Genomic DNA, 26,762 nt, shown 5'->3' on the forward strand with positions numbered 1-26,762 from the left:
TGGATATCTTGTTATAATAATTGTAATTCAAACCCCTTATTCCTTTTAACACCCTTTTCTTCCTTTCAACGTCAAATATCAAAGAACTTTGAAAGACGTCTCTAATTATTTTAAACGAAAAGTTTATATACCAAATTTCATCATTGGACATTTTAAGATGATAATAGCCACTCATCTTCCCCTCCTTTCTCGTCAAAATTCCAAAAATCTTCCTTAGTGGAACTTTACATCTCATATCGTATGCTCTGTCCAAATTTCAAGTTTCTAGCCTGTCTTACTAAAAATGATACAAAATTTACCATTTTTCTTTGGCTTGCTTATTTATAAGTGAGAGGAGATAATAAAATGTAACTTACTACAATCATAGATAATGTTATTCTACAACAGAAAATAAGATTCTGAAGAATTTTCACTGTTGCCATCCATAGAAATTACAATGTTGCCAGAATAACAATTCCCCTAAAATCTAAGTTAAGACACCAACTAGAGGAACGAACTCAACGCATTTGATTACATATCATGTTGTTTTGGTTGGCTGGAACTACTTTTTAAATAATGTTATTATTTAATTTTAATAATTGTATGTTAAAACTATTTTGTTTATTACAAACTAAATACAACTATTATTTAAAAAGTAGTTCACAGCAAACCACAACAACATGATACGTAATCAAATGCAGTGGAGTTCGTTCCCCTAGTCGCTGCCTTAACTTATTTTTAGGGGAATTGTCATTCTTGCAACACTGTAATTCCTATGGATGGCAACACTGAAAATTCTTCGGGTTCATATTTTCCGTTGTAGAATAACATTATCTATGATTGCGGTAAGTTGCATTTTATTATCTCCTTTCACTTATGAATAAACAAGCAAAAGAAAAATGCTAAATTTTGCATTATTTTTAGTAAGATACGCTCTTAAGAGTCTGACCTGGATGTTGATTAGTCAGTCAGGACTTCTTTAATATTTATATAAAGATTTACTTCAATGAAATCGAAAATGAGTTTAGAAAAAATGCACAAGGTAGTCTACAAAGAAAAAAAAATCTTACACCTACTTCACTTTCATCTAAGGAGAATGGAAGGGTGTGAATTATAAAAATGATCAAAAATGACCGATACACAATTTCGAATACACAATTTTCGAGGGGCTGAATAGTGACATTCCAAATGGCGTTTAAGTCCAAATTCAGCTCCTTTAGCACCCCTGATGGGGAAAGGGTGACATATACACTAATCTATCGATCTATATTCGTGTCAAATCAAAGTTTTCGAGGTCGCAAAGTTAATTGGTGATTATTCCGATGCCGATTAAGTCCAAAGTCAGCCGCCAGTAGCGCGAGACCCCCCCTAGCGCTCTAGGAATGTATGGGAAGGGGGAACGTGTAAAATTAATCAAAACGATCGATATTAGTGTTGATACATAGTATTCGAGGTCGCTGAGATGAATAGTGACACTACTGATGAGGTTTAATTCCACGTTTAAACCACACTAGCACCCTACGGGGTGGGAAGAGGGTGTTACATAAGTATAATCAACAACAACAGATATTATAGTATACGTCATCCGAATTGACATGTGGCATCAGTCAATAAGCTTGCAGTGCCCTCTTACTAAACCTTAAGGAAGGAATCTAATCGTTCATAATTGATTTTGTTCGTATTTGCGGCCAATTATGAATGATTAGATTCCTCCCTGAAGGTTTAGTAACAGCGCACTGCGAGCTTATTGGCTGATCTCACACGCCAATTCGAGTGACGCGGACCATAATGTCAAATTCAGTTATCCGGGTCGTTAAGATGAACAGTCACACACTCGATGCCGTTAAAGTCCAAATTCAGCTCCCATCGGCATGGGAGGTGAGACAGGGTGAACGGTGCCAAATCCGATGACATTTAAGCCCGAGTTTCGGCAAGAACGGGCATGTCAACTGACTCGGAAGTGTACAGAGACAACGCTGAAGACGTTGCTCATGGTGATTTACTCAATCATTTAGTTTTAACAGGGGGGACGTTTCTTGTCGTTGCTTTTTCTACTCAGTTTCTTACTTTCCGACAGGGGCAATGCCGAAGGATATTAACGTCGAATTCACAGTTTTCGGGGTCACTGATATGAACACCGACACTTCCAATACCGTTAAATTCAAGTTTAGTCTCCTGTGAGGTAAGACAATCATATCATCCCCAGGGTAAGAATTGGAGGGTTTGACATCTAAATGTAATCGAAAATGACATATGTACTAGTATCATCCATAGTTTTCGGAATCGCTGAGACGAATACTAACATACACAATGCCGTTTAATGAGACCTCACGTTCAAATTTAACTCATCTCTATTAGTGACTTTTTAACATTTCTTCTCTAGCAGTGCCTTCTTCAGATTTTTCTTCCCTCTTTTGTCAGTGCTTTCTTCAGATTTTTCTCCCCTCCGTCAGTGCTTTCTTCAGAGCTTCTTTCCCTCTAATCAGTGGCTACCTCAAACTCTTCAGTAACTATCTTCAGTTTTCTTTCCTGTGCCAGCGCCTGCTTCAGCTTCCGTTCACTTTCAAAATAGCTTCTTCCAGATTTTCTCCCCTCTAAGATATAGCGTTAACCAATACAAACGTCAGAACTCTAAAATTAAGATAGAACTTAAACCGCAAAAGACGCAGGAACGGAATTTGAAGGTTCGATTCTGAGTCCCTTTGGCACACATATTGCGCAGTAAATTCGCAATGGTACATTCAATATTCCCTTTCAGATCACGAATTGCTAGTGGCTTATTTTCATAGACCTCAAACCTGAGGCAACTCAAAGAAAATAATAAATGAGGAGAGATCACATGATCTGGGTAGCCAGTTCATATCGTCATTTCTCGACTGAACGCGTCACGTAACTTTTCACGCAATAAGTCTCAAGTTTAGCAAGTTGCCACATCTTGTTTATCTGTGTATCTCTCCATGCGAATTTGTCACAGACTACTGTAAACAGCTGTCACAGTTTAATTTGCTAACCAATAAATGTTGCTAGAACATTTCAAAGTTCTAATGTTCTTATTGCTAAACACTACACTGAAAGCAGTTCAGAAATGCGTGACAATAAGATACCAATTTTCACCGGCATTTTTAAGCCTTAACTCAACGGAATATTCGATACAAATTGAGTAATACTATCTCTTTTTGAACACCCAATATTTTACATGTAAATTATAATCTGAATGGTGCTATTGATCAAAAAGAAAGAAATCAAAAATGTCTTACCTATGAAGACAAAAATCTGATGATGGGAATAACGGAGTAACATGGAGATAGACACCGTCTGCAAGAAGAAAAATACAGAAATATATGAATTACTGCAAGTAGTATGAAAAATAAACAAATTATCCATTAAAATTACTGCAAGCAGTATGAAAAATAAACAAATTATCCATTAATATCTACTGTTAAGTCAAAAACAAAATAAAGCTCGTCTCGCTGCATGAATTTAGTGTACAACCTAGATACTAGGTCGGTAGAGGATAAAATAAAAAGAACGAAAAAAAGAAAAAAGATGGATGAAAAAAAGAAAAAAACTGCAACGACCAAATTACCAAGCATTCATCTTGCTCGGCGTCAAATGATAGCCCTTCAACGCAGGGGGTTCCAGTTCTGTGGCAATAATGAGCTAATTAACCTTGCTTGGATCCCCGTCTGGGAATCATAGATACACGAACAGAGGAGGGATGAAACCTAATACGCACTCGTTTTCAGCAAAACCTCCCCAGGGCACGAATTAGAGCCCTCGACACTAGAAGCACACAATATATCAAAAATTATGATTGCATGTTACACAGTCTCCCTTGGTTATATTATATATATATATATATATATATATATATATATATATATATATATATATATATATATATATATATATATATATAGTATATAGCGACCACTATATACTTGTTAGTTACACAAACAACAGGGGCAGTTATTTAAAAAGGAAAACTAAAATAGAAGGGGGAAATAAATAAGCAACTTAAATTTATACACTCTCTCTCTCTCCTTCTCCTACTGAGTTAGGTTTTATTCAACTTCAACTATAAACATCATTCCTTTTGTCAATGATGCTTCATCAACAGTCTCTTCATTCTCAACATGACTTCCGCTCTACATAAAAGACTCATATTTGTATGGTTTGACTTTCAAAAAAGAAAAAAAAACTTGTTGAGAGGTCAAAAAACTACTTTTAAAATAATGAATAGTGTCTTCTCTTGTTTACAAGGATGTTTCATACAAAGTTAACCAGAAAAATGTTTCGCAAAATAAATTTCTAAAAAAAAAAAAAATACATTCTGCATTCATTATAGTTTATCTTTGTAACTCAATTTGTTACTTGTTTAAAATCATGAGAACATATCCATAATTATCCAATTCAGAGTCCTAGCGCATACCATTATTCAAAAAAAATCATAGTTATTAGATAAAAAGCGAGGCTGAAAAAATATGTAAAAAATTTCAGCAAATAAAGTCAATTTGAGTCTTTTTCAAACAATTTCAATTAGATCTATATCTAGAATGATACAGTTTATCTTTGCCTCCCATACATATGTAGACTGAGACGTGATATCGGAGAAGATAAGAATATTTCACAATCGTAGACCCAAGGGCGTAGACAGGAAGGGGTGGACAAAATGGAAGCCCAGCCTCCTAAATTATATCCTGGTCCTATGGGGTCGTCTATTACGCTTTATTAAACTTGTCTAATACTTGCAGCAAATAAAGAATGTTTGTAACAAAAATAATAATAAATAAACATGTCAACATGTACTCTCATTTGTCTAACTGGATGCACAAAAATTGCAAATTTATTACTGTACCATTGCATAACAACGTGTGAGTCTAAGTTCCTTAACAAGAGTTCCTCTTATAAATACAAATACCCCTATAAACACTAGATCAAACAAATCGGAGCTCCTTCGTGGCTAAGCGGTTAGCGTACGCACCTTTGGTGTGGGAAACCCGGGTTCGAATCCCGGTGAGAGCTTATGTTGTTCGGAGTCCACGTTAAACAGTACGTCCACGTCTGATATAGCCTCGCTGCTGAAAGAGACGTTAAACTAAAATCAACTCAACTCAAACAAATGGACTTCCATAAACAATTTTGTTCCCTTATGAACAGTTTATTGTTACATTTCCTGTAACATTCGATTCTAACTTCACGCACTGTTAAGGCTGCAGACTAAATATTTTTGAAAAACTAATAATTTTTCTTTTGCACGTTTTTCGTAAGTGGAAAGAGGTAATAAAATGTAATTTACCACAGTAATAGATAATGTTATTTTACACCCAAAAATACGAATCGGAAAATTTTTCAGTGTTGCCATCCATAGAAATTACAGTGTGACCAGAATTTGAATTACTCAAAAATCTATGTTAAGGCAGCGACTAGAAAAATGAACTCAACGGTAATTGATGACTTATCATGTTGTCTATGTTCCTTGTTTACTACTTTTTAAATAATGTTTCTATTTATTATATAAACTGTACATAAATTATTACAAAATAAATAAGTTATTACAAAATAAATAAAAACATTATTTAAAAAGAAGTAAACAAGGAACGTAGACAGCATGATAAGTCATCAATAACCGTTGAGTTAATTTTTCTAGTAGCTGCCTTAACCGAGATTTTTTAGTAATTCAAATTCTGGTCACACTATAATTTCTATGGATGGCAACACTGAAAATTCTTTCGATTCGTATTTTCGGGTGTAGAATAACATTATCTATTATTGTGGCAAGTTACATTTTATTACCTCTTTCCACTTACGAAAAACGTGCAAAAGAAAAATTATTAGTTTTTCAAAAATATTTAGTAGTCTGCCCCCTTAAGGCCGATGTTGCAATACGGTAGCATATTGAAAATAATATGTAGGCCTATGTATAGTGGGCTATTAGTACTTCAATTTTCTGAAAGAAGACTGAGTTTGCTTTTAGGATGTGAAAAGCTTGGTCTCCTGAAAAATCCCCCCCCCCCTTCCCAAAAAAAAAACATGAACTTGCTACTATGAAACACACGAACTACATCGCTAGCTTAACCTTTATATTATCTCGCCAAATAACAATTTTGTATCTCGACGCGTTCCGCAATGAATCATAGAAGCAAAGCGTTTTTTTTAAATTGTCAGCAAAATTGGTAAAAGGATAAGTTTGGCTGTTCTTCAAATCTGTACACTCCGGCAGGGAAAGATCACCTTAAGTCTGACAGGAGTGTGGAAGGACTGCTTAAGTGCTTATCCCAACTTCGAAGATATCTACGGCGATCAGAAACCTACTACTCTTCTACCTTTACAGCTAACTAATCTATAGAAGATCAATTTTTGGCGATACAACCATAAGTAACAGTATCACTGCTTCATCATCAATATTTTGCGATCACACCCTTTGTCAACCATCTTGAATTCATGCAGGAGAATAATGACATATTAATATTCCCCTAACAAATAGGTCGAATATTACAAATTTTATGCGTCACATGATAACAGTTAAACAAACAGGTTGACCCCCATATCTTTCTCTTTGTGCCATCCTTAACGAAAGCATTTTCAAAATCCCACTTTAAAATATATATAAAAAAAAAAACTGTAAACTATCACACCATGTATTAGATATCATTTTCTGTTATTATGAATCAGAAAAAAAATGCCATGAACTCAATCATCAGGCATCATAACAGTCTGTCCCTATTTCCAAAATCCTCTACCACTCGTCAACCAGGGTTGAATCTCTGGCCGACAGAAGTCACGGGATTTTGATGCACAGAACGAGGGCACTGTGTGCAGTACAACTTCAACAGCGTTTTGCGTTTTCTATGAAGGGAGGTGGGAGACTGCGAAACAGAGAAATCTGCTGTTGATTCAAGATCCAATGAATTCGGTGCGTTGGGAAGTTTTTTTTTTTTTTCCTATCCAAATTTCGCAAACTTGGCAAAGATATTCTTACCCAGTATGGGTGGACATTGTTCCCGCGAAAAAGCGCACCATTGCGATTAATCAGTCGCAAACTTGGCAAAGATATTCTTACCCAGTATGGGTGGACATTGTTCCCGCGAAAAAGCGCACCATTGCGATTAATCAGTGTAGGATGTTCTTTCAGCAACGCACCTCTAGGCGTGCCACCTGCTGACAGCACACCTGAACCGTCATTCGAGATGAAGGGCTCGGTGAGAAAGCAGCTGTTTTTCGGAGGGAAAACCGAAGAATTTTTCAGGTCTTTTGGCCTGATAAATTTTGGGCTTTTTAAAACATTTTCAATTTTAATGAATAAGAGTACGTTCCAGTTTCTTTTACGAACACTATATATATATTTGTTCATTCGATAAGAAAGAAAAAGGGCTGTGGATTTTCTACACGCTCCACAAAACTTAAGCAACCCGAGAGAATTTGGTATAAGTGACGTGTAAGGCCCATTCAACACTGGTTAGTGGCATGCACATACACAGAGACACATAGGCAAGGCGAGCACCCACTCTATCGCATAAGCAGCATCGTTGCAAGCGCGGTGAACAACTTTTGCCATGAGGCGTACACCACAGCCCAGTAGTGTCCTGGGCTCCAAGCATTGAGTTATTGGTTCTTGTGTGGGGTACACACCTTGCAATGGCTGGTAGATGACATTTGAGTGACTTTGACCGCGGGCGAATAATTGGACGGTTGGAATTGGGCCGATCGCAAGTGGAAGTAGCGCAGGAATTCAACGTGAACAAAAATGTTGTGTCGAGGCTGTGGAGTCGCTTCCAAAATGGAGGTGAAGTCATTAGACGTCATGGAGGAGGCCATCCGAAGAAGACGTCGGCCGTCGAGGACAGATTTCTTATAATTTTTGCCAAACGTAACCGTCAAGCTTCATGCTCTGAACTGGCCAATGAGTTGTTTCAGGCTACAGGACAACGCGTGAGTCGTGAAACTGTTCGTCGGCGGCTCAATAGAGCAGGACTGTATGCAAGAAGGTATATGTGTGCAAGAAGGTATGCAAGAAGGTATGTGTATGTGTGTGCCATTGAAACTGAAGCACAAATGTGCGCGTTACACATGATGTCAGGAACATGTTGCATGGGGGGAACACCAGTGGCCTCGTGTCATATTCTCCGATGAGTTGCGATTCAGCCTGTCGTCTGATTCTGGTCGGACTTTAGTGTGGAGAGAGCCAGGAACATGCTATCATCCGAACTTCATTGCTGAACGGCCGTCCCATGGTGGTGGTTCCATTATGGTGTGGGGTGAAATTATGCTGGATATGAAAACGGACCTCCATATTGTACAACATGGCACTTTGACAACACAACGGTACCGGGATGAAATTCTCAATACACATGTGCGCAATTTCCGCGGAGCATTTGGCCCAGACTTCCTGTTCATGGATGACAATGCCCGCCCACACCGTGCACATCTTGTGTCCGAGTATCTGGAGAGCGAAGACATTACGCGTATTGCATGGCCTGCATATTCGCCGCACTTGAATCCCATCGAGCATGTGTGGGATGCTCTTGGGCGGCGAATAGTGCAGCGCAGTCCACCAGCACGCACTCTCCCTGACCTGCAAACAGCTCTCCTCGAGGAGTGGCGCCATCTGCCGGAAGACTTGATCAACACTCTGATTTGCAGCATGGAGGCCAGATGTCGTGCCTGTATAGCTGTTCGTGGTGGTCACACGCCATATTGACTGCCTATGCCCTCGCACAATCCAGCTTCACCTGTTCAGGTATCATTGTGCTGAACTTTTTGGTCACTCTGTACATCCTAACTGTATTGTTCGTCTTCATTTGTGTTGCATTGTGCATCTGGACCGTCTGATTGTTCATTATACTTGGTGCAGTAATCGTGTCGTTTTATTTTCTGCCACTTTCTTCGAGTTGCTTAAGTTTTGTGGAGCAGTGTAGTTTCAGCGAATTATTAGTAGCGCTACTAGGATAATGATCAACGACATAAATGTACAAGTAAAAAGCTTTGGTAGATCTAGCAATAACTACTCTGAAAATGTAAGAGATTTTATAGGGAAAATATTCATTTACAATTTATGCTTAAACCGAAACTTCAGTTATACAGTGTGTTTGAAAAAGAACTCCCTAGTTTTAATGTGTCCTAAAATCTGTACAAAGTGGCATACACTATTCTAGTTTGTGGTGTTTGATTCATCAGTTCTCCAAGTTTGGCTCCCCTGCAGTTGGCAGGTCTGCTTGGCCTTGAGACGGCACCAGTTCTGTTTTTTTTTTTTTTTTTTTTTTTTTCCTCTGTTTCCTCAAGTCAGTCCAGGCAAGTTTGCAGTGCAGAGCAACTCAGCAACAATGTGTACTCCGCAACAGAAAGCGCAGTGTGTTATTTGGCTTGTGAAAACTGAATCGGTTATAACAGTGCAACGTAATTTTAGACGTCAGTATGGTGGTGAACACCTACAGCAAAAACTATCCGTCATTAGCTAAAGTCTTTCAAGGAAACCGGTAGTGTTTTAAAAGCAAAATCACCAGGTAGACCCTGAACTTCTAAAGATGTTGTTGAACAGATCCGTGTTTCTTGTGTTCGGAGCCCGTAGAAGTCATGGCCAGACGCAGTCTACAATTAGGAGTGCCTAAAGGTACTGTGTATGATGATGTGCGTAAAAGATTTAAGTTGTGTGCCTACAAATTTGCAACTGTTACATGAAATTAAACCTACTGATAAATTCGAAAGGTATGAGTTTGCTGCTGACTTTCTACACAGAATTGATGATGATGTCAATTTTTTAAAGGCTACATTTCATGTCAGTGGAACAGTTAGTCGTCATAACTGCAGAATTTGGGGGGCAGAGCATCCACATGAAGTTATTCAGCATCAATGTGACTCTCCCAAACTTAATGTCTGGTGCAGTTTGATGGAAGATCGTGTGATTGGTCCTTTCATTTTTGTAGAAAAAACAATAAACGGGAACGTTTACTATGACATGCTGACAGAGTACGTCTTTCCCAAATGGACGATATTGAGGCGGAAAAAGGGCTTGTTTTTTTTCAACAAGATGGCGCCCCACCTCATTACAGTAACCATGTGCGTGCGGCTCTTGACACTCGCTTTCCAGGAAAGTTAATAGGCAGGGCTAGCCCAATATCTTGGCCACCACGAAGCCCAGACTTCACCCCACTGGAATTTTTGGGGGGCCCACATAAAAAATGTTGTGTACAGTGAAAAGATCAGACACACCAATCATTTACGGGAAAGAATCGTCGCGGCGGTTGGGACAGTTACACCTGAAATGTTGGTGAATACGTGGCGAGAAGTGGAATATCGTCTCGACGTGTACAGGGCCACAAATGGATCCCAGGATGAAGTCTACCAACATTAAACAAAACTTGACGGAATTCTCTTTCATGATATGTACTCATTGATGTAAGTTTTCATTCATTTCCCAATTAAATTTATACTTAAAACTAGGGAGTTCTTTTTCAAACGCCCTGTATTTGTTCCAGTTGCATTGATATATAGTATTCCACGTATACTCCTACATACTATATTGATGTCGTGTTCCACGTAATCTATTGAGTGAAATTCGAGGGGAAGGAGTTAACATACACCTTTTGAAACATATTACCACGATACAACAGCATGAAGAATGAATAGATTCTGTACTGTCATGTTAAACTACCGTATTTACCAGACTATTCTCTTTTTCTTTCTTGCTTTTCAAATTTGTCAATACGGTATCATCTTACTTTGCAGATCAAGCTTGGATAGATTAAAATTACGTTGTGTAATAAATTATATCTGACATTTACCTTCGTTGTTGTAGTTATTGTTGTTCTGATATTAAATACGGTTTTAAAACAAGTTGTAAATTTAAATATGCACGAACTGAAACTACCATATTTGTCTTAAGGTACAGTATTTCTATCGGTATTTTTCTGTTACTGAGGCAATCGATATTTAGCATAAGTTTACAATAGACAATGTAACTTTTACTGTGTATGTGTTTCATAAGATATTTTGTATCAATAAACCAACCTGTAATTTTGATTATTCAGAATTCGTTAAAAATAAGACAATTCTCAAGAAACCTCTACAAAATAGAAGGTTGTCTTATATAGGTAGTCCGGTTAATACGGTAACAGCATGCTCAAAATGGTCGTTTGTGGCATTAATTTTGTAAACTTAACCTCTATTAGGTTTTAATAAAATATCTGAAACTCTCTCAATAAAATATTTTCTGAACGAAGAACTAGATGTAACCTAAATTTTACAACAAAACAAAAATAGGTTTGCATCTATTCTTGGTTTATGACGTATTTTGTTTGCTTTCCTGCTTGAATGTAGACAACCCGTAAAACACGTAACAACATATAACTCAGGTACTTGCTAAGGTGGTTAGGCAACCAAAATGACATCGCCAAATAATGTTAAAGCAACAAAAGGAAGTTTGGAGTTTTGGTACTATGTGATCTGACAAAAAATTTACTCGATCGAGTTTCCATTTACTAAAACGTAACGAACTCGAGTCATTTCTGAAGCGGTTGATCACGAGTGATGAAAAGTGGATAACATATGACAATAATGTGCGAGAAATATCGTGCTCCAAGCGGAGAATGTTCCACAGTCTCTGTCAATGCCCAAACTGACGCTCAGAAAGACTAAGCTGTGCGTTTGGTACACCTTCACTTGAAATTTGAACCACATAAGCTCCCACTAAGAACTGAAACCGGATCTCCTTCCATGCAACCACGAGGGAACTCTTTTACACTGTGGGATCTCTTCAATACTGAGTAGTAACATTTTTCTGACGTCATTAACATACAAATCTGGTATACAAAACATTGCCATAAAGTACAGATAAATGGAAAATCTGCGATCTTCATTTATGAGCGTGAGGACCCTACCCAAAAACTGAAAGTAAAAACTCTGAATACTAAGATGGATGATAATGTACACTCATGTCCAAATGATTGTCGCATATCTATAACTGTCTTCTTGTAAGAATATAATTTGATAATGATTTTGCAGAGTATTTTTAATACTGATACTATGTGTATAATCGGGAAATGTATATTTTGTGTAAATTTCATAGGAAAAGAATTATGAGCACGAAAATTAGAATGAGTAAAACAAAATGTTGCTAAATGGACAAGAAAGTTTTATTTTCGTTTTATTGTTCTTATTTACTGCTCTTTTGACATGAAATTTACCACATACATCTCTTTGCCGATTATATACATACTAACATTATAATAAATACCGGGCGAATTCGTTATCAAATTATATTCCTACAACAACACATTTATAGGCATGCGACAAATAATTTTGGACATGAGTGTACGTGAATGATGGTCAAAGTTCGAGAATTAAGTAGGAGGAACGGTAGAACAACACAAGAACGCAAATTCAATGTTATCCACTAAAAGCTTATAACCTGGAATCAAATCTATAACCTTCAGCCCAACCACCAAGCAAAAGTGATCCCAATATTTGATACCCAGCGTGGCTCCACTGAAGTGAGTTGTTAAGAGTTTCATTTAAACTTGAACCCTTGTCGTTAAAACCTAATTGTTGAGTACCATGTATTCTCATTGTTTCACAAGAATATATTTACTAATCGACTAAGCAATGAAGTGTGTCGCCATTGACTCTGGTGGAAGCAAAAGCTTTACAGTTGTCAGTAGTAAATGTAAATAAAATGTAAATAATCCAGAGTTAAAGTTTCTGTTTTAATAAGAAGTTCGGTTTACCAAAACTACTTTATAATTTACTCTGTTTGTCCGTGTGCCCGTCTATCCGGAAAAAAAAATCTCAGGAGCTACTTGATGGATAACCATCAATTTTGGTCAAGTTGTACAGGATCTAAAGTTAGGTAACGACTTTGCTGATGGACGTAATCCGTAGGTATCCATTTACCGGAAATGATAGAAAGAAACCATGTTTGGTTTTAACGTTGAACACTATAGAGCAAAACCGGCAATAAATAGAGGAGATGCGGTTCCCTGCAACCGATTAAGCGTTCCAAGAATGCATTTGTGCATCGTTCTTTCTCTACTGAAACCGGTATAATATAAATCCACAACAACTTATTTATCTTTTTATTTTAGTTCAAGCACAAAGGCTCTAGGCTCAATTATTGTGTTGTCTTTGACAAACGAAATACATATTAATACAAAACAGTGAGATATACAAATAATTAAAAGAAATACACATTACAAAATAGACAATTTAAAATTACACATACATATTGTCTTTAGCATATGTGCTCTTTATATGCCGTTTTCAAAACATGCCTGTTTAATTGTTCTTTTGTACACACTTTCCGACATGCTAAATATATCAATATTGAAGTCTTTTTCGACCTTATTGTGGAAAGTGCTTATCCTCCATATAGGAGATTCCCAAAGGATGTTTGTTCTTGCCTTCTTTGATAAAACGTGGATGTGTTTCCTATCCTCGTTCTGGTTGATGGGACTTGAAAACAAAGCAACGAACGCAGCTCAATAGTCAACCTTATCATGTATTAATTTATATAAAAATATTAGAACATTATTCTTCTGGTTTCATCATTGATCTACACAGAGCAAAAGCGATAAGAGATTGTTTTTAAAAATCGATTTACCGTTCTACAAAAAATAGGTGCGACCTATTCTCTCTCAACCCTTTATTTAAAACGGAAGTGGCAGAAATCAACGACTTCTAGTTTTAATGCTAATCGCTATAGAGTAAAAATGGTAATAGCGAGAAGCGGTTTTCTGCATCAATTAAGTGTCCACAAATATATTTCACTTCCACTCTTAATCTCTTTACCAAAATCAGAAGTTGCAAAAAATCTCTACCACCAATTCCAGTTTCAATGTTAATTCAGAAAATGGTACACCACAAAAACCAAATTTCCTCATATGGTGTACACATGGTATTGCTATTTATTTATTTATTTTTAAATGCTGCTATACAACCTAACAGCAATTGATAGTTATCTACCAAGTACACTATTAAAATGTTTTATTCGAAAGTTTCCTGTTATAGTTAAGTTAGAACTTAGTACATATTTGAAGCGTGGAATTTCTAGCTTTGTATTCGATGAAGTACTGGAGTACTTAGTAAATCAGAAGTCGACCCCAGCTAATCCGGAGGTAAGGTCTAGAAGAAGAAGAAGTAAATCAGGAATTTCTCTAGCATTTTGCTCATTTCTACTGAATTAAAACTTCTGGCATAAAACAGTTAAAATAATAATGTTCTTGAATGAGGTAAAACATATTTAAAACGTTTGTTTTGTTCATATGCTTGCATTCCAGTTTCAGTAATTTTCAAACGGTGAAACAGAGAATAAATTAACATCGCCTTACATATTAATTTACAATCATAGTAAATGTTATGAAACAAACACGGCAAAATTATCGTTATGTAAAAAACTTGCAGCAATATATATATTTTTAATGGACTTTCGTGTCAATTAGAAGCAAACCGGGTGATCCTAGGCGAAAAAGGGTTTCCATGTCGCGACAATGCCATGACAAACCCCTGCTGTATTCACTCGGCGACTAGTTATCTCAATTTCTTTTTCAATTTCGTCTTTCACTTTTCACTCCTGATGCTGGTCTTCTTCACTCTTCGCTCGTAAACATCAATTCAACCCGAGAAAGGGAGAGAGAGAGTTGAGAGGTAAAGCAAGCCAAGAAGAGGGGGGTAACCCTAGATCGTTCTCGTAATCGAGTTTCCCCTCTCCTCCCCAAACCCCCTCTCCACCCATGACATCGTTAACGGGTGATTATTGAGACATATCTAGCAGACGAGATGAAACTGACACCGGCTTGGGATCTCGGACGAGGACGGGGTAATGGGCCATGAGATGAGGCGCACAGAAACTAGGACAGCCTTGTTCCTAACAAAATCACTGATTAGAGAAAAGGAAAGGAAGCTTGGCGAAGGAGAAGAGGGAAGTAAACTAATCTAAATTACCAACATGTCTCTACACAAGGAATAATTTAAGGGTTGGTAAATCCCACAGCAATCTGACATACCGTGATCTGTTTGCATATTGACAAATAACACTATTATCTAGCAGGAAACTACCCTAAGAAGTTTATTATGAAGCTAATATCAGTTTTAATCTTCCTTCCTTATCAAGAAGACAGACGCGCGAATCAATCCTTTATATATATATATATATATATATATATGCAGATGGCAGATGCACTTGAAATACTGATTCATACAAACATGTCTTAAAAGGTGATCTGACCTCCACTTCACGTGAAGATGATGGGTCACCACGTGGTATAAATATAGGTTGAGGGCAAATATGGTTGGAATATGGCTGCTCGTGCTGGTCGTACTTACATGCCAACCCACAGGAACAGGTAGATTCCAAAGACCAAATTCATGTTAGAAAATTGAAAGCAGGGTAAGAAGAATATGATATGAAGATACCTAGTTATATCATAAATACTGTCACAAAGTTTGGAGTGGCACTGTAGACATCCGGAGTGGCACAGTGCTGCTACCTGTGTATAAAGCGGAAGATGCATGTAGTGTGTGTGTGACTGTTCATGACATACGTTGATATTGTACTGAGTTCTGATGGATTGGGGCGATTACGAAAATCGTGTAGCAGTAATTGCACTACACAAGGTCGGGAAGACAGAAGGTGAGATTTTCAACCTTCTGAAACCCTACAAATCAGCAAGAGATTCATGCATCGCGCCATACAGCGATACACCGAGACTGGAACGGCAGCTGACCGCGCAAGGAGTTGCAGACCACAAACGGTACGAACCCCGCAGGTCCAGAAAGCAGTCGCAGCAAGAATTCGAAGAAATCCTGTTCGAACACAAAGTGTGATAGCTGTTCAGACGAACATCAGCAGCAGTTCCATGTCTCGTGTGCTCAGGAGTGACCTACATCTACGCGCGTATAAGAGGCGGACTGGTCACTTTCTGACCCAAACATTAATGTCGCAGAGGGTCCTTAAATCAACGAGACTGTTGCGGCAACAATCTGCAGAGAAAGATTCTGTTCACTGACGAAAAGGTGTTCACAATTGGGCAGGCCTACAACGCCCAAAATGACCTTGTGTATGCCACGTCATCTACTGTAGCTGCTGAGGCAGCACCAAGGATTCAGAGGGCACATCATCCTGCCTCACTGATAGTTTGGTGGGGAGTGAGCTACTCAGGCACAACCCAACGGTATTTTTGCGAACAAGGTATTAAAACATCTGCCAAGATGTACTAGGACACAGTGTTAACACCTATAGTGAAACCACTGTCTGCTACCATGTTCCCGGGAGAAAGATGGACCTTCCAGCAGGATTCCGCTCCAGGCCACAAAGCGAAAACAACCTACGACTGGCTGGCACGGAACGTCCCCGACTTTATTTCTACCGCTGATTTGCATTCTAGCAACCCGGACTTTAACCGTTGGACTACAAATTTTGGGCACTCCTTCAGGCAAAAGTCTGCCATTACAGTTCAGTAGAATGCAGTAGTAGATGCATAAAAATGGGAAGGAAATTAAAATATTTGCTTGTTGAGACGTGCAAACTGAATGTGAACAAGTGTTTATACACCCATACTCTTGCGCGGCAAGAGTTTGAAAACATGAGGCTCGCGTGATTACTGATTTTGCTTTCTAGAGATGATAATGGGCAAGTTGGGGCGTTTTAATGGAAACTTGACACCCAAAATTTTCTCCAACTTAGTCGAGTCCATTCAAAACGAAGTACATTTTGTGAATAGTTTTACTTTTTTCTGGAAAGACATATGGACGTGAGGCACAAGAATTCGAAAAATCATACAAGATTTTAATAGCCATTATAGTGCAACTATACCAATATGATCATTATTATTATTATTATTATTATTATTATTATTATTATTATTATTATTATTATTATTATTATTATTAATAATAATAATAATAATAATAATAATAATACAGTGAAACCTGTCTATGTTGGCCACCATCGGTTCCATCGAAAAGTGGCCAACTTAGACAGGTGGCCAACTTACAGAAAATAAGTGTGATTTGTGTATTTTTAGAACAGGATTTCTAGTATTACTTGATTGTAAAATTTTAATAAGCAGTGGCACGACAGCTACTTATAAATAATGTATTAATCATAAAAATATACAGTACTAGAAAATATTACTATAGTATGCAAAAGCGCCGATTTTTCTGTAAATTTGGGGGGGGGGGACCATTCAGATGCAGAAGGTATATATATGAAGATTTTAAGACAAATTGCACTCAAATTATACCAAATATTGTATACTCATAAATAAAATAGGGGCCACATGAACTTTAGGGGGCCCGGGCCCTCTCGGTCCCCCAGGATCGGCGCTCTTGATAGTATGTTTAATATATATGCATACCTTTCTCTTCCTGAAAACTAGTCTGGTACATTGGATTATTCGGATTGAAAACACAATAATACAAACAACCATGAAATAGAAGGGTATATACGCAGTTTATTGAAATTGATATTATAGCACACTGATTTCTTCAGATTGAAAACAAGAAAAGCTAAGTTATAAATTGAGAAATTCATATGCAATTTATATGACTTCTTTTCAGTTGTTACTGAATGGTGGTTCATTCTAAACATATTTGCTTTATTCTTTTGGGCAGATATGCACATTCTAATATTGTAGTTAACTACCTCTTGTTAATGAGCTAGAAGTGTTTCCCTCGGAGCAAAATATGTTTTGAGAAAATCTTGAGGGAATTCATATCTCAAAACCTCCGCTACCTTTTGACATGCAGTCAGGTGCCAATAAATGACAATTGACCTTGAGAATTTTCGGGAATTACTAAAGCTTCCCACTGATGAAAGGAGCCGATATAGCTAATGGTTTTACCAAAACAGACAGGGTAAACAAATAAGTACGACCATTTCCTGAATTCCTGTACGTGCTTTTTCTTATTCACATCTTCCTTCACCACCCTTTTATGAGGGTAGTGTTCTGGCCATTGACCTCTAAGAACAAATCCTGCGAATCTATGCTTCTTTGTGTCCAGTCACAAATACAGAACATCTGCCTCTCATATGGGAATTCGAAAGAGTTAAGAAAAATGACAAAACGGTATTTTTCGTGGCCAAGATACGCAGGTAAATTTATCATTATTATCATAGGGTAAACATTGCTTCAGTGTGGCCAACTTCCAAGATAGACAGGTGGCCAACTTATAGAGTAGTAAGTAACAAATGTCTTATGGGAAAATGCAGGTTCAAGACGAACTAGGCCAAGATAAGCAGGTGGCCAACTTAGAGAGGTGGCCAAGTTGACAGGTTTCACTGTAATATATAGAGGATGCTTGAAACATTCATTATGTCACTTTCGAAACGAATACCGAACTTCGTGGTCAAAAAATACTCAACTTCAAGTAGAACTGTAGATCTTTGAGACACATCTAGGATGTCAACAGTTTAGCACATGCTTTGTTTCCGCGCGGTTCGGTTGTAAATTCGATAGTGTTCATTGGACGTACTGATCCGAAATACATTCTAATAAACCAAGTAGGTAGGTCATACCTTCCATTCCAGTATTTTTATTAATACAAACTAAAAAAGAAAACCAAAAAGAAAATGAATGAGTGCTATTTTACTGATAAATTTCTGTCAGAAACACTCCATATTAAAAGTCCAAACTGTATCGTAATGAAAAGTTACAAATATTCAAAAGGAAAATTGGATGAATCTTTGTTTGCAAACATTATTTTATATGAAAAAAGTGACACTATCTAGCGGGGAATTGAACCGAGATTTTCCATTTGGAAGTCTTGGACGGTACCACTATTCCATCGATTGCTTTACCCAATCTTTGGTTACTGTTTACCCAATGCTGTAGTGTTTCTTTTTAAGAAAGATAACACGAAAAGTGTATACTGCAGATCAATGAAGTCTTTCGAATATCCTAATTTCCTTCCCCTTTCGCAAGCAACATTCGTAAATCGTCTCTATGATGTTTGCTTCCACATTCTTAAGGATTGCTCGTCTAGTATGAAAAGTCGATTCTTCACGATCGCTTTGTAAAAAGATAACTTCGTCGTGAACAGGATTTGAACCTATGTTGATAGCTGCACTACTCGTAAATCCATTACGTTACCCCTACACTATCAGTCCATCTAAAACTGTAACAAATTACTAACTTTAGACCTATCTTTGTAATAAACCGGCTTCTTCCTCTAAGCTTATTTAAACCAAAGTGCATAACGAAATTCATTTATTCAGCGACCTACAGACAAATTAGTGCCCACTAACAAACGAAATGGCATACAATCCGGGAAAAATTACCGAAATAATAATATTATGGAGTTATTTCACTGTGCAAGTTCAGAAGTACGCGAATAATAATAATTTTCTCTTCACAGTATAGTTGTCAAATATTATTATTTTATATTATTCTTATTATATTATTATTAGCATCTATTACCCGCTTTCCTGGCTAAAATTAGAAAAAAATAGTAATATGTTCCGTTAGTCAGCCAATTTTTGCTATTATCAAAACGCTCTCTGATATTTTCGATTATTTTTATATTTCTCTCCACCACGTGGCATGGCTGAATTTAGATTTAAACGGCATCGAAAATTTCACGGCCATTCACAGCGACCTCGCAAGCTATATATTGATACTGATATTGGTAATTTCGATCATTTATATATATATATATATATATATATATATATATATATATATATATATATATATATGGTCTAGGAATTAATTCGTGCGGTTGGTACGCACACATTGAAGCTGTAGTACAAACACAAAATACATAAATACCTTAAGAAAAATATTGTCCATCGCTAGCCACCACTTTCGCCCATCTGTCAGGCAATGTACGGATTCCGTGGCGAAAGAAGTCCTCATCCTTGGAAGCGATCCAGTCAGAGACTCATGTTTCGATATCTTCTGAAGAAGTAAACCGCTGTCCAATCAAATCGTTGTTCATGCAATCGAACAAGTAGTAGTCCGAAGGAGCAACGTCTGGTGAATACGGCGGGTGGGGTAAAACTTCCCATCCGACATTTTCTAAATAGGTTTTGACCGGTTTTGCGACATGTGGGCGAGCATTATCATGTTGAACAATAAGTTTATCATGTCTGTTCTCCCATTCTGGTCGTGTTCTGGCCAGAGCTTGCTTCAAACGCATTAATTGTCGTCGATAACGTTCTCCATTCATAGTTTCACCCGGTTGCAGCAGCTCATAGTACACCACACCTTTCATATCCCACCATATGCACAGCATAACCTTTGCACAGTGAATATCTCGTTTTGGTTGTGATGGACCTGGTTCACCTGGTTTCACCCAGGCCTTTTATCGTTTAGGGTTCTCGTAATGGATCCACTTCTCATCACCCGTAATAATTCGATGCAGAAACCCCTTTCTGCTCTGTCGTTGAAGCAGCAATTCGCAAATGGTTTTTCGTCTTTCAACGTCTCTGTCTTTCAATTCATGTGGAACCCAATGTGACATCTTTTGAATCATTCCCATGGCTTTCAAGCGTTTGGAGACTGTTGTTTGATCAACGCCTAATGCTGCTGCAAGTTGTTCCTGCGTTTGACACGAATCCTGCTCGAGCAATGCTGTCAATTCTTCGTCTTGAAATTTTTTTGGCTGTCCAGCTCGCTCTTGGTCTGCCAAGCCGAAATCACCACTTCTAAACCGTGCAAACCACTTCTGACACGTTCGCTCAGCTAGAGCATGGTCACCATACACTTCCACCAAAATACGATGACTTTCAGTCGCACTTTTCTGCATGTTAAAGTAATGCAGCAGGACACCTCGCAAAAACACTTTATCAGGCACAAATTGCGCCATGTTCACTTAACTACAAACTGGTGTTGTTGACGCTTTAATCCACTGCCCTATACTACGAACGATACGCTATGACAGGGGTTTGCAACACATGTGTGGATACACGGAACTGTGGGACGCTCCGTTCGTTGCGCCATCTCTTGTCCACCCGCACGAATTAATTCCTAGACCAAATATATATACAGGGTGTTTCAGATAAAACGTCCAGTGCTTATAAATCCGAAACGACTGACAACAAAAAGATGAAACAAAAACAGAGATAGAAAAATGTCATAGGGCGCATCACATAGTGTTGTTGTGGTGACCCCCAGGGCCCTCCTTCAAGGGGGCCCAGGGGCCAACTTCAAAGTTTCAAATGGGAACATGTATTGAATCATACCTCATTCAATAGTACTTGAAAAACGAAACAACTTCTGTAGGAAACAATTTTCGATTTGGGCCACCGTTTTTAAATGGCCGCAAAAAGTGGGTCCTATATCAGATAAAACGTCCAGTGCTTATAAATCCGAAATGGCTGAGAATAAAAAGATGAAACAAAAACTGAGATAGGAAAATGTCATAGGGCACATCACATGGTGTTGTTGTGGACACCCTCAGGGCCCTCTTTCAAGGGGGCCCAGGGGCCAACTTCAAAGTTTCAAATGGGAACATGCATTGAATCATACCTCATTCAATAGTACTTGAAAAACGAAACAACTTTTGTAGGAAACAATTCTCGATTTGGGCCACCGTTTTCAAAATGGCCGCAAAAAGTGGGTCCTGTATCAGATAAAACGTCCAGTGTTTATAGGCCTAAATCAGAAACGGCTGAGAATAGAGAGATGAAACAAAAACAGAGATAGAAACGATGATAAAGCATATCAAGCGGTGTTGTTGTGGTGACCCTCAGGAAACTCCGTGAAAGGGGCCCAGGTGCCAACTTCAAACTGATACAGGACTTTTTGCGGCCATTTTGAAAACGGTGCCCCAAATCGAAAATTGTTTCCTACAAAAGTTGTTTCGTATTTCAAGGACTATTGAATGAGGTATGATTCAATACATGTTCCCATTTGAAACTTTGAAGTTGGCCCCTGGGCCCCCTTGAAGGAGGGCCCAGTGGGTCACCACGACAACACCATGTGATGCGCCCTATGACATTTTCCTATCTCAGTTTTTGTTTCATCTTTTTATTCTCAGCCATTTCGGATTTATAAGCACTGGACGTTTTATCTGATATAGGACCCACTTTTTGCGGCCATTTAAAACCGGTGGCCCAAATCGAAAATTGTTTCCTACAAAAGTTGTTTCGTTTTTCAAGTACTGTTGAATGAGGTATGAATCAATACGTGTTCCTATTTGAAAATTTGAAGTTGGCCCCTGAGCCCCTTGAAGGAGGGCCTTGGGGGTCACCACAACAACACTATGTGATGCGCCCTATGACATTTTCCTATCTCAGTTTGTGTTTCATCTTTTTATTCTCAACCGTTTCGGATTTATAAGCACTTGACGTTTTATCTGAAACACCCTATATATATATATATATATATATATATATATATATATATATATATATATATATATATATATATATATATATATATATATATATGCAGGAGCACGACAAAAAATCTAAAAACACTTCATACAGAGCACGTAAGTTTGGCCCTCCACAGTACAACACGTGTTGCGGTTGCCGATCGTTTCTTGCTTTCAGTGTGTTAATTGGGACCTTCTTCCGTCAGCAGTAACCAGTTCACCTGTGAGTGTCGTGGTGTTAAAGTGGTGCGGTAAAACCATCGCAAGCCTATAATACAGACTGTTTGCTCACAACTGTAAAGCATGGGAATGGATGTTACAGTATGGGCATGTGATATTGTGGTTTTCTGCAGGTCACATCATAGCCCTGCATGGAATGATGAATGCTAATGCGTATGAGGCCATTTTGGGAACCATCTTCCACCCATTGCCCAAATATTGTTCCCTAATGCTGATGGCATCTACCAAGATGATTTGTCACCCTGTCACGCTGCAAAAACGGTGAAATCATGGTTTGAGCAGCATGACCAGGAGCTATCACACCTCCTCTGGGGCCCACAATCTCCAGATCTGAACATCACTGAGCCATTGTAGTCTGAGTTAGAAAGGCGTGTTGTCTCATTACCCTCCACCAGCAACCCTTAAGGAACTGGAGCATGTTTTGGAGGAACAATGGCACTAAATTCCACACTAATTCCGATTCAGGAGCTGTATACGTCCATTCCACGTCGGATCAAAACTGTTTTGGACGCAAAAGAATGCGCCACACCATACTAGGTATGATTTCACACTTTTGCAAAGGTTTTAGATTTATTGTGAAGCCCCTGTATACATATATATATATATATATATATATATATATATATATATATATATATATATATATATATATATATATATCCTCTCCTGGCCCTAGCTTCTACCGTCAAAGAGAAAATATAAAAACTTTCCAGTTCTGAATTGATCGAGATCGATCGGGTGGTTCAAGAATTAATGTTTTATTTTATATATCTCATCCTCCCCTCTTCCCTAAATTCTACCGTTAAAATGACATGGTAAAAACCACGCCAGGTGTGAACCTCAACTATACTGAAAATTTGATTGAGATCGGTCGGGGTGGTTCAAGAGTGATGAAGTTAAAAAAGCAGTCACTTTTATTTTTTTACGTATATCTCCCCCTCCCCCTCCCTCAAACTAAGTTGCGCCATCAAACTAAAATGGAAAAGTCGTCCAACGTCCGAACTTCATCTATATTGAAAATTTGATCGACAACGGTTGAATGGATCTAGTTATTAAGTTTTATTCATTTTCATATATATCTCTCCTTCCCCCTAGGTTCTACCGTCAAGGTGAAATTATAAAAAACGCTCCAGTTCCGAACCTCGTCTATCTTGAAAATTTAATTGAGATCGGTCCGGTGGTTCAAGAGTTATTAGGACACAAACCTAGTAATTTTATTTTTATTTATATCGATTTTATATACTCACCTCCTTCCCCACCCCTAAGTTCTACCGTCAAAGTGAATAGCTAACAATACTCAGGCCAGAACCGCACCAGCGACAAAAAATTGATTGAAATTGGTCTGGCACTTTAAGAGATTATTATTATTATTATTATTATTATTATTATTATTATTATTAGTATTAGTATTAGTATTCGCGTACTTCTGAACTTGTACGGTGAAATTACAGCATAATGTGATTATTTCTCTAATTTATCTTGGATTGTATGTTATTTCCTCCATTACTGGGCACTAATTTGTTTCTAGGTCATCGAATAAATTAATAACGTTGTGCACTTTGATCTAAATAACCTTAGAGGAAGAAGCCGCTTCATTACAAAGATAAGTCTGAAGTTAGTAATATTTGTTACAGTTTTAGATGGACTGATACTGTAGAAATAACATAATGGAGTTACGAGTAGTGCAGCTATCAACATAGGTTCAAATCCCGTTCACGCCGAAGTTATCTTTTTACAAAGTGATCGTGAAGAATCGATTCTTCATACTAGACGAGCAATCCTTAAGAATGTTGAAGCAAACACCTGTATCATGTTAGAGACGATTTACGAAATAAAACTCGCTCCAATTTCCCTATGCCCATCCCTAGAAAACACGAACAGTAATCACACGAGCCTCATGTTTTCAAACTCTTGCTACGCAATAGTATGGGTATAGCAAGACTATAGGTGTATAAACACTTATTCATATTCAGTTTGCACGTCTCAACAAGTAAACAATATTTTAATTTCCTTCCTATTTTTAAACATCTACTACTGCATTCTATTGAACTGTAATGATTTTTGTTTAAAAATAATTATTCATTTTTCAATAATTGTAAATGGATAAGTTCAGTAAATCACCATGAATTTTCAACCAGATGTGTTTTTGTAACGAAGAAATAACATGAAATGTGAAATCTCTTTCAGCAAACTGTCGAGATTTAAGTCGACGAACTTTCCACTTTCGGGTACCGATTACCTCGAAACCCCAGTAGCCAGAATTAGCCCAGGAATGGGAACTTATGTTTTTTTAAATGACAATCTCAGCAAAATGCAGTCTTTCAGTCTGAGAGAAAACGGAATGAGATCTCTAGTTTGTAGTTCTATTAATCTTGTAACCCTAAGTGTGTGACAAATATACTGATACAAATAAGGACAATGAATTATGATTATTTTGTAGAAGACTCCACTTTAATATCACAGGAATTTCATTTTCCGGTTTGATAAGTTGTGAACAATTATACAGTATATTGCTATATGAAATCTTACGTCCCGCGTATATACCGGTTAGGCTAAAGGAAATGGTCTGCTATACTATGTAAAGTATGTGTCCTGTCGCTGATTTATGATCACAATCAGTAGCGGAAGTAAACGGTAAATTGCAGTAATAGGTTTCTATTAACCTTCGGGAGACACACGGGTGGTTAACACCCTGAAATACTGATATTTCTTTGTTACTTATAATTTAGCGAAAGTATCATTGCCAGCAACCACTGATCTTCAATATTATTCGTCGTGCTTTCACGGAGTGAAGAGTGTTTTTCAGCTCCTGTTTGTAACACTCCAGAGTTGACATTTATCAAGTGTCTCCACTAAGGATTAAGGGAAAGTATAACTACTTTTATTTTAAATTTTTTGGCTTGCGATTTTTGTTCGGATTCACCCCCCTTTCCCTCAACCTTGGGTGCAAAAATGGAAAAACATATTTAGATTTTGATTGTTGATTCCAGTATATTTCAAGCACCATTTCTGGATCTAGGCTTGTGAGATAAGTCGATATATCGAAATCGTCGATATTGATATTGGCATGTAACAACATTCGATATCGCAAATATATTGACATCGATATGTCATCTTAAATTTTCCATATCGATATTCAAGAGTTGAGGGAGGAGATACAGGGTCCCATAAGACCTGCGATGTATTTAGAAATAAAACTTAATTTTTACAATATCTTTTAACGACAATTTCTTTATTAGCACAAATTGCAATGTAAATAAATCTACTTGCAAATTTGCAATATTATATACTGTTATTTCTTAGCCGCCAGAAATTTTGTTCCGAAAAAAAGAAATGTTCCCGAAAAATAGAAATAAAAAGCACCTGTTAAAAGCAAGTACCGGTACTTCGAACTTTGACCTAGAATTTATCATGTTTTTTCTCGGAGAATTTCATCCGTTTTGGCCTTTTGGACCGCTCATTGACAAAAAGTGTATAAATGGTCGCTATATGAAGAGATGCTTTTACGCAGTCAGAAATTTTGAAAAGGAAACGAGTTTTTAATAGTAATTATTATTATTATTATTATTATTATTATAACAATTGAGTTTACAACTAGGGACCGATCTCTATCTTGCATAGGAGGCCCGCAAGTCTGCTACGCTACTGGTGCTCCTTATTCTGTGTTTGTGTCTTTCCGTTTGGTGTGGATGTTTTTGTGCTGTTAGGCTTTCATATTAAACATTTACAATATATAACATTTTTCTTTTGCGATTTTTTGGGAAAAAGGAAACTGCTTTCCTCTTACATTTATTTCTTACCATTCATCTTGTCTTAACTGCTTGAGTAAGATAATTTTGTAACTTGTCATTCACTGCTCTCACGATAATAAAATCATTCTTAACAATTTATTTTATTCTTATTTGTATACCGCCGCAACCTTATCCTGACAGCCGAGATATACAGCTTCAATCAGGGCTACTCCGTGCACGATACATAGTTCTTCACGTTACACACGAATAACATTACTTAGAAGATAAATTAGAAGAGCTAATTGGGTGAGTGAATACATAAAAATGTCAATACAGGAACAAATATTTAAAATAAAATATACTAGATTTATTAGTAACGGTTTATGAAAATGACGTCACGACTCAATCGGAAAGAGAAAGAAAGAAAGGAGTAAAACGCCGGCAGCTAAGATGCGAGTCTCTTGCAAGTGTTGCAAGATTATAAACTTGAAAAATCTTATA

The 26,762-nt window shown here is 37.5% G+C and overlaps 1 protein-coding gene across 4 annotated transcripts in view; it reads right to left on the reverse strand.

Annotated features, from left to right (window-relative positions):
• LOC145673060 (membralin) overlaps positions 1–26,762 on the reverse strand; it is a 450,418-nt gene that overhangs the window by 314,998 nt on the left and 108,658 nt on the right. For all 4 annotated transcript variants that reach the window (XM_081742403.1, XM_081742400.1, XM_081742401.1 and 1 more), the window contains exon 10: positions 3,237–3,294. In XM_081742403.1, the coding sequence (XP_081598529.1) occupies positions 3,237–3,294 (58 nt within the window). The remainder of the gene's footprint in view (positions 1–3,236; positions 3,295–26,762) is intronic.

Source organism: Thermobia domestica, chromosome 16 (assembly GCF_964235325.1).
Source record: "Thermobia domestica chromosome 16, izTheDome1.hap1.1, whole genome shotgun sequence".
Lineage (NCBI taxonomy): Eukaryota > Metazoa > Arthropoda > Insecta > Zygentoma > Lepismatidae > Thermobia > Thermobia domestica.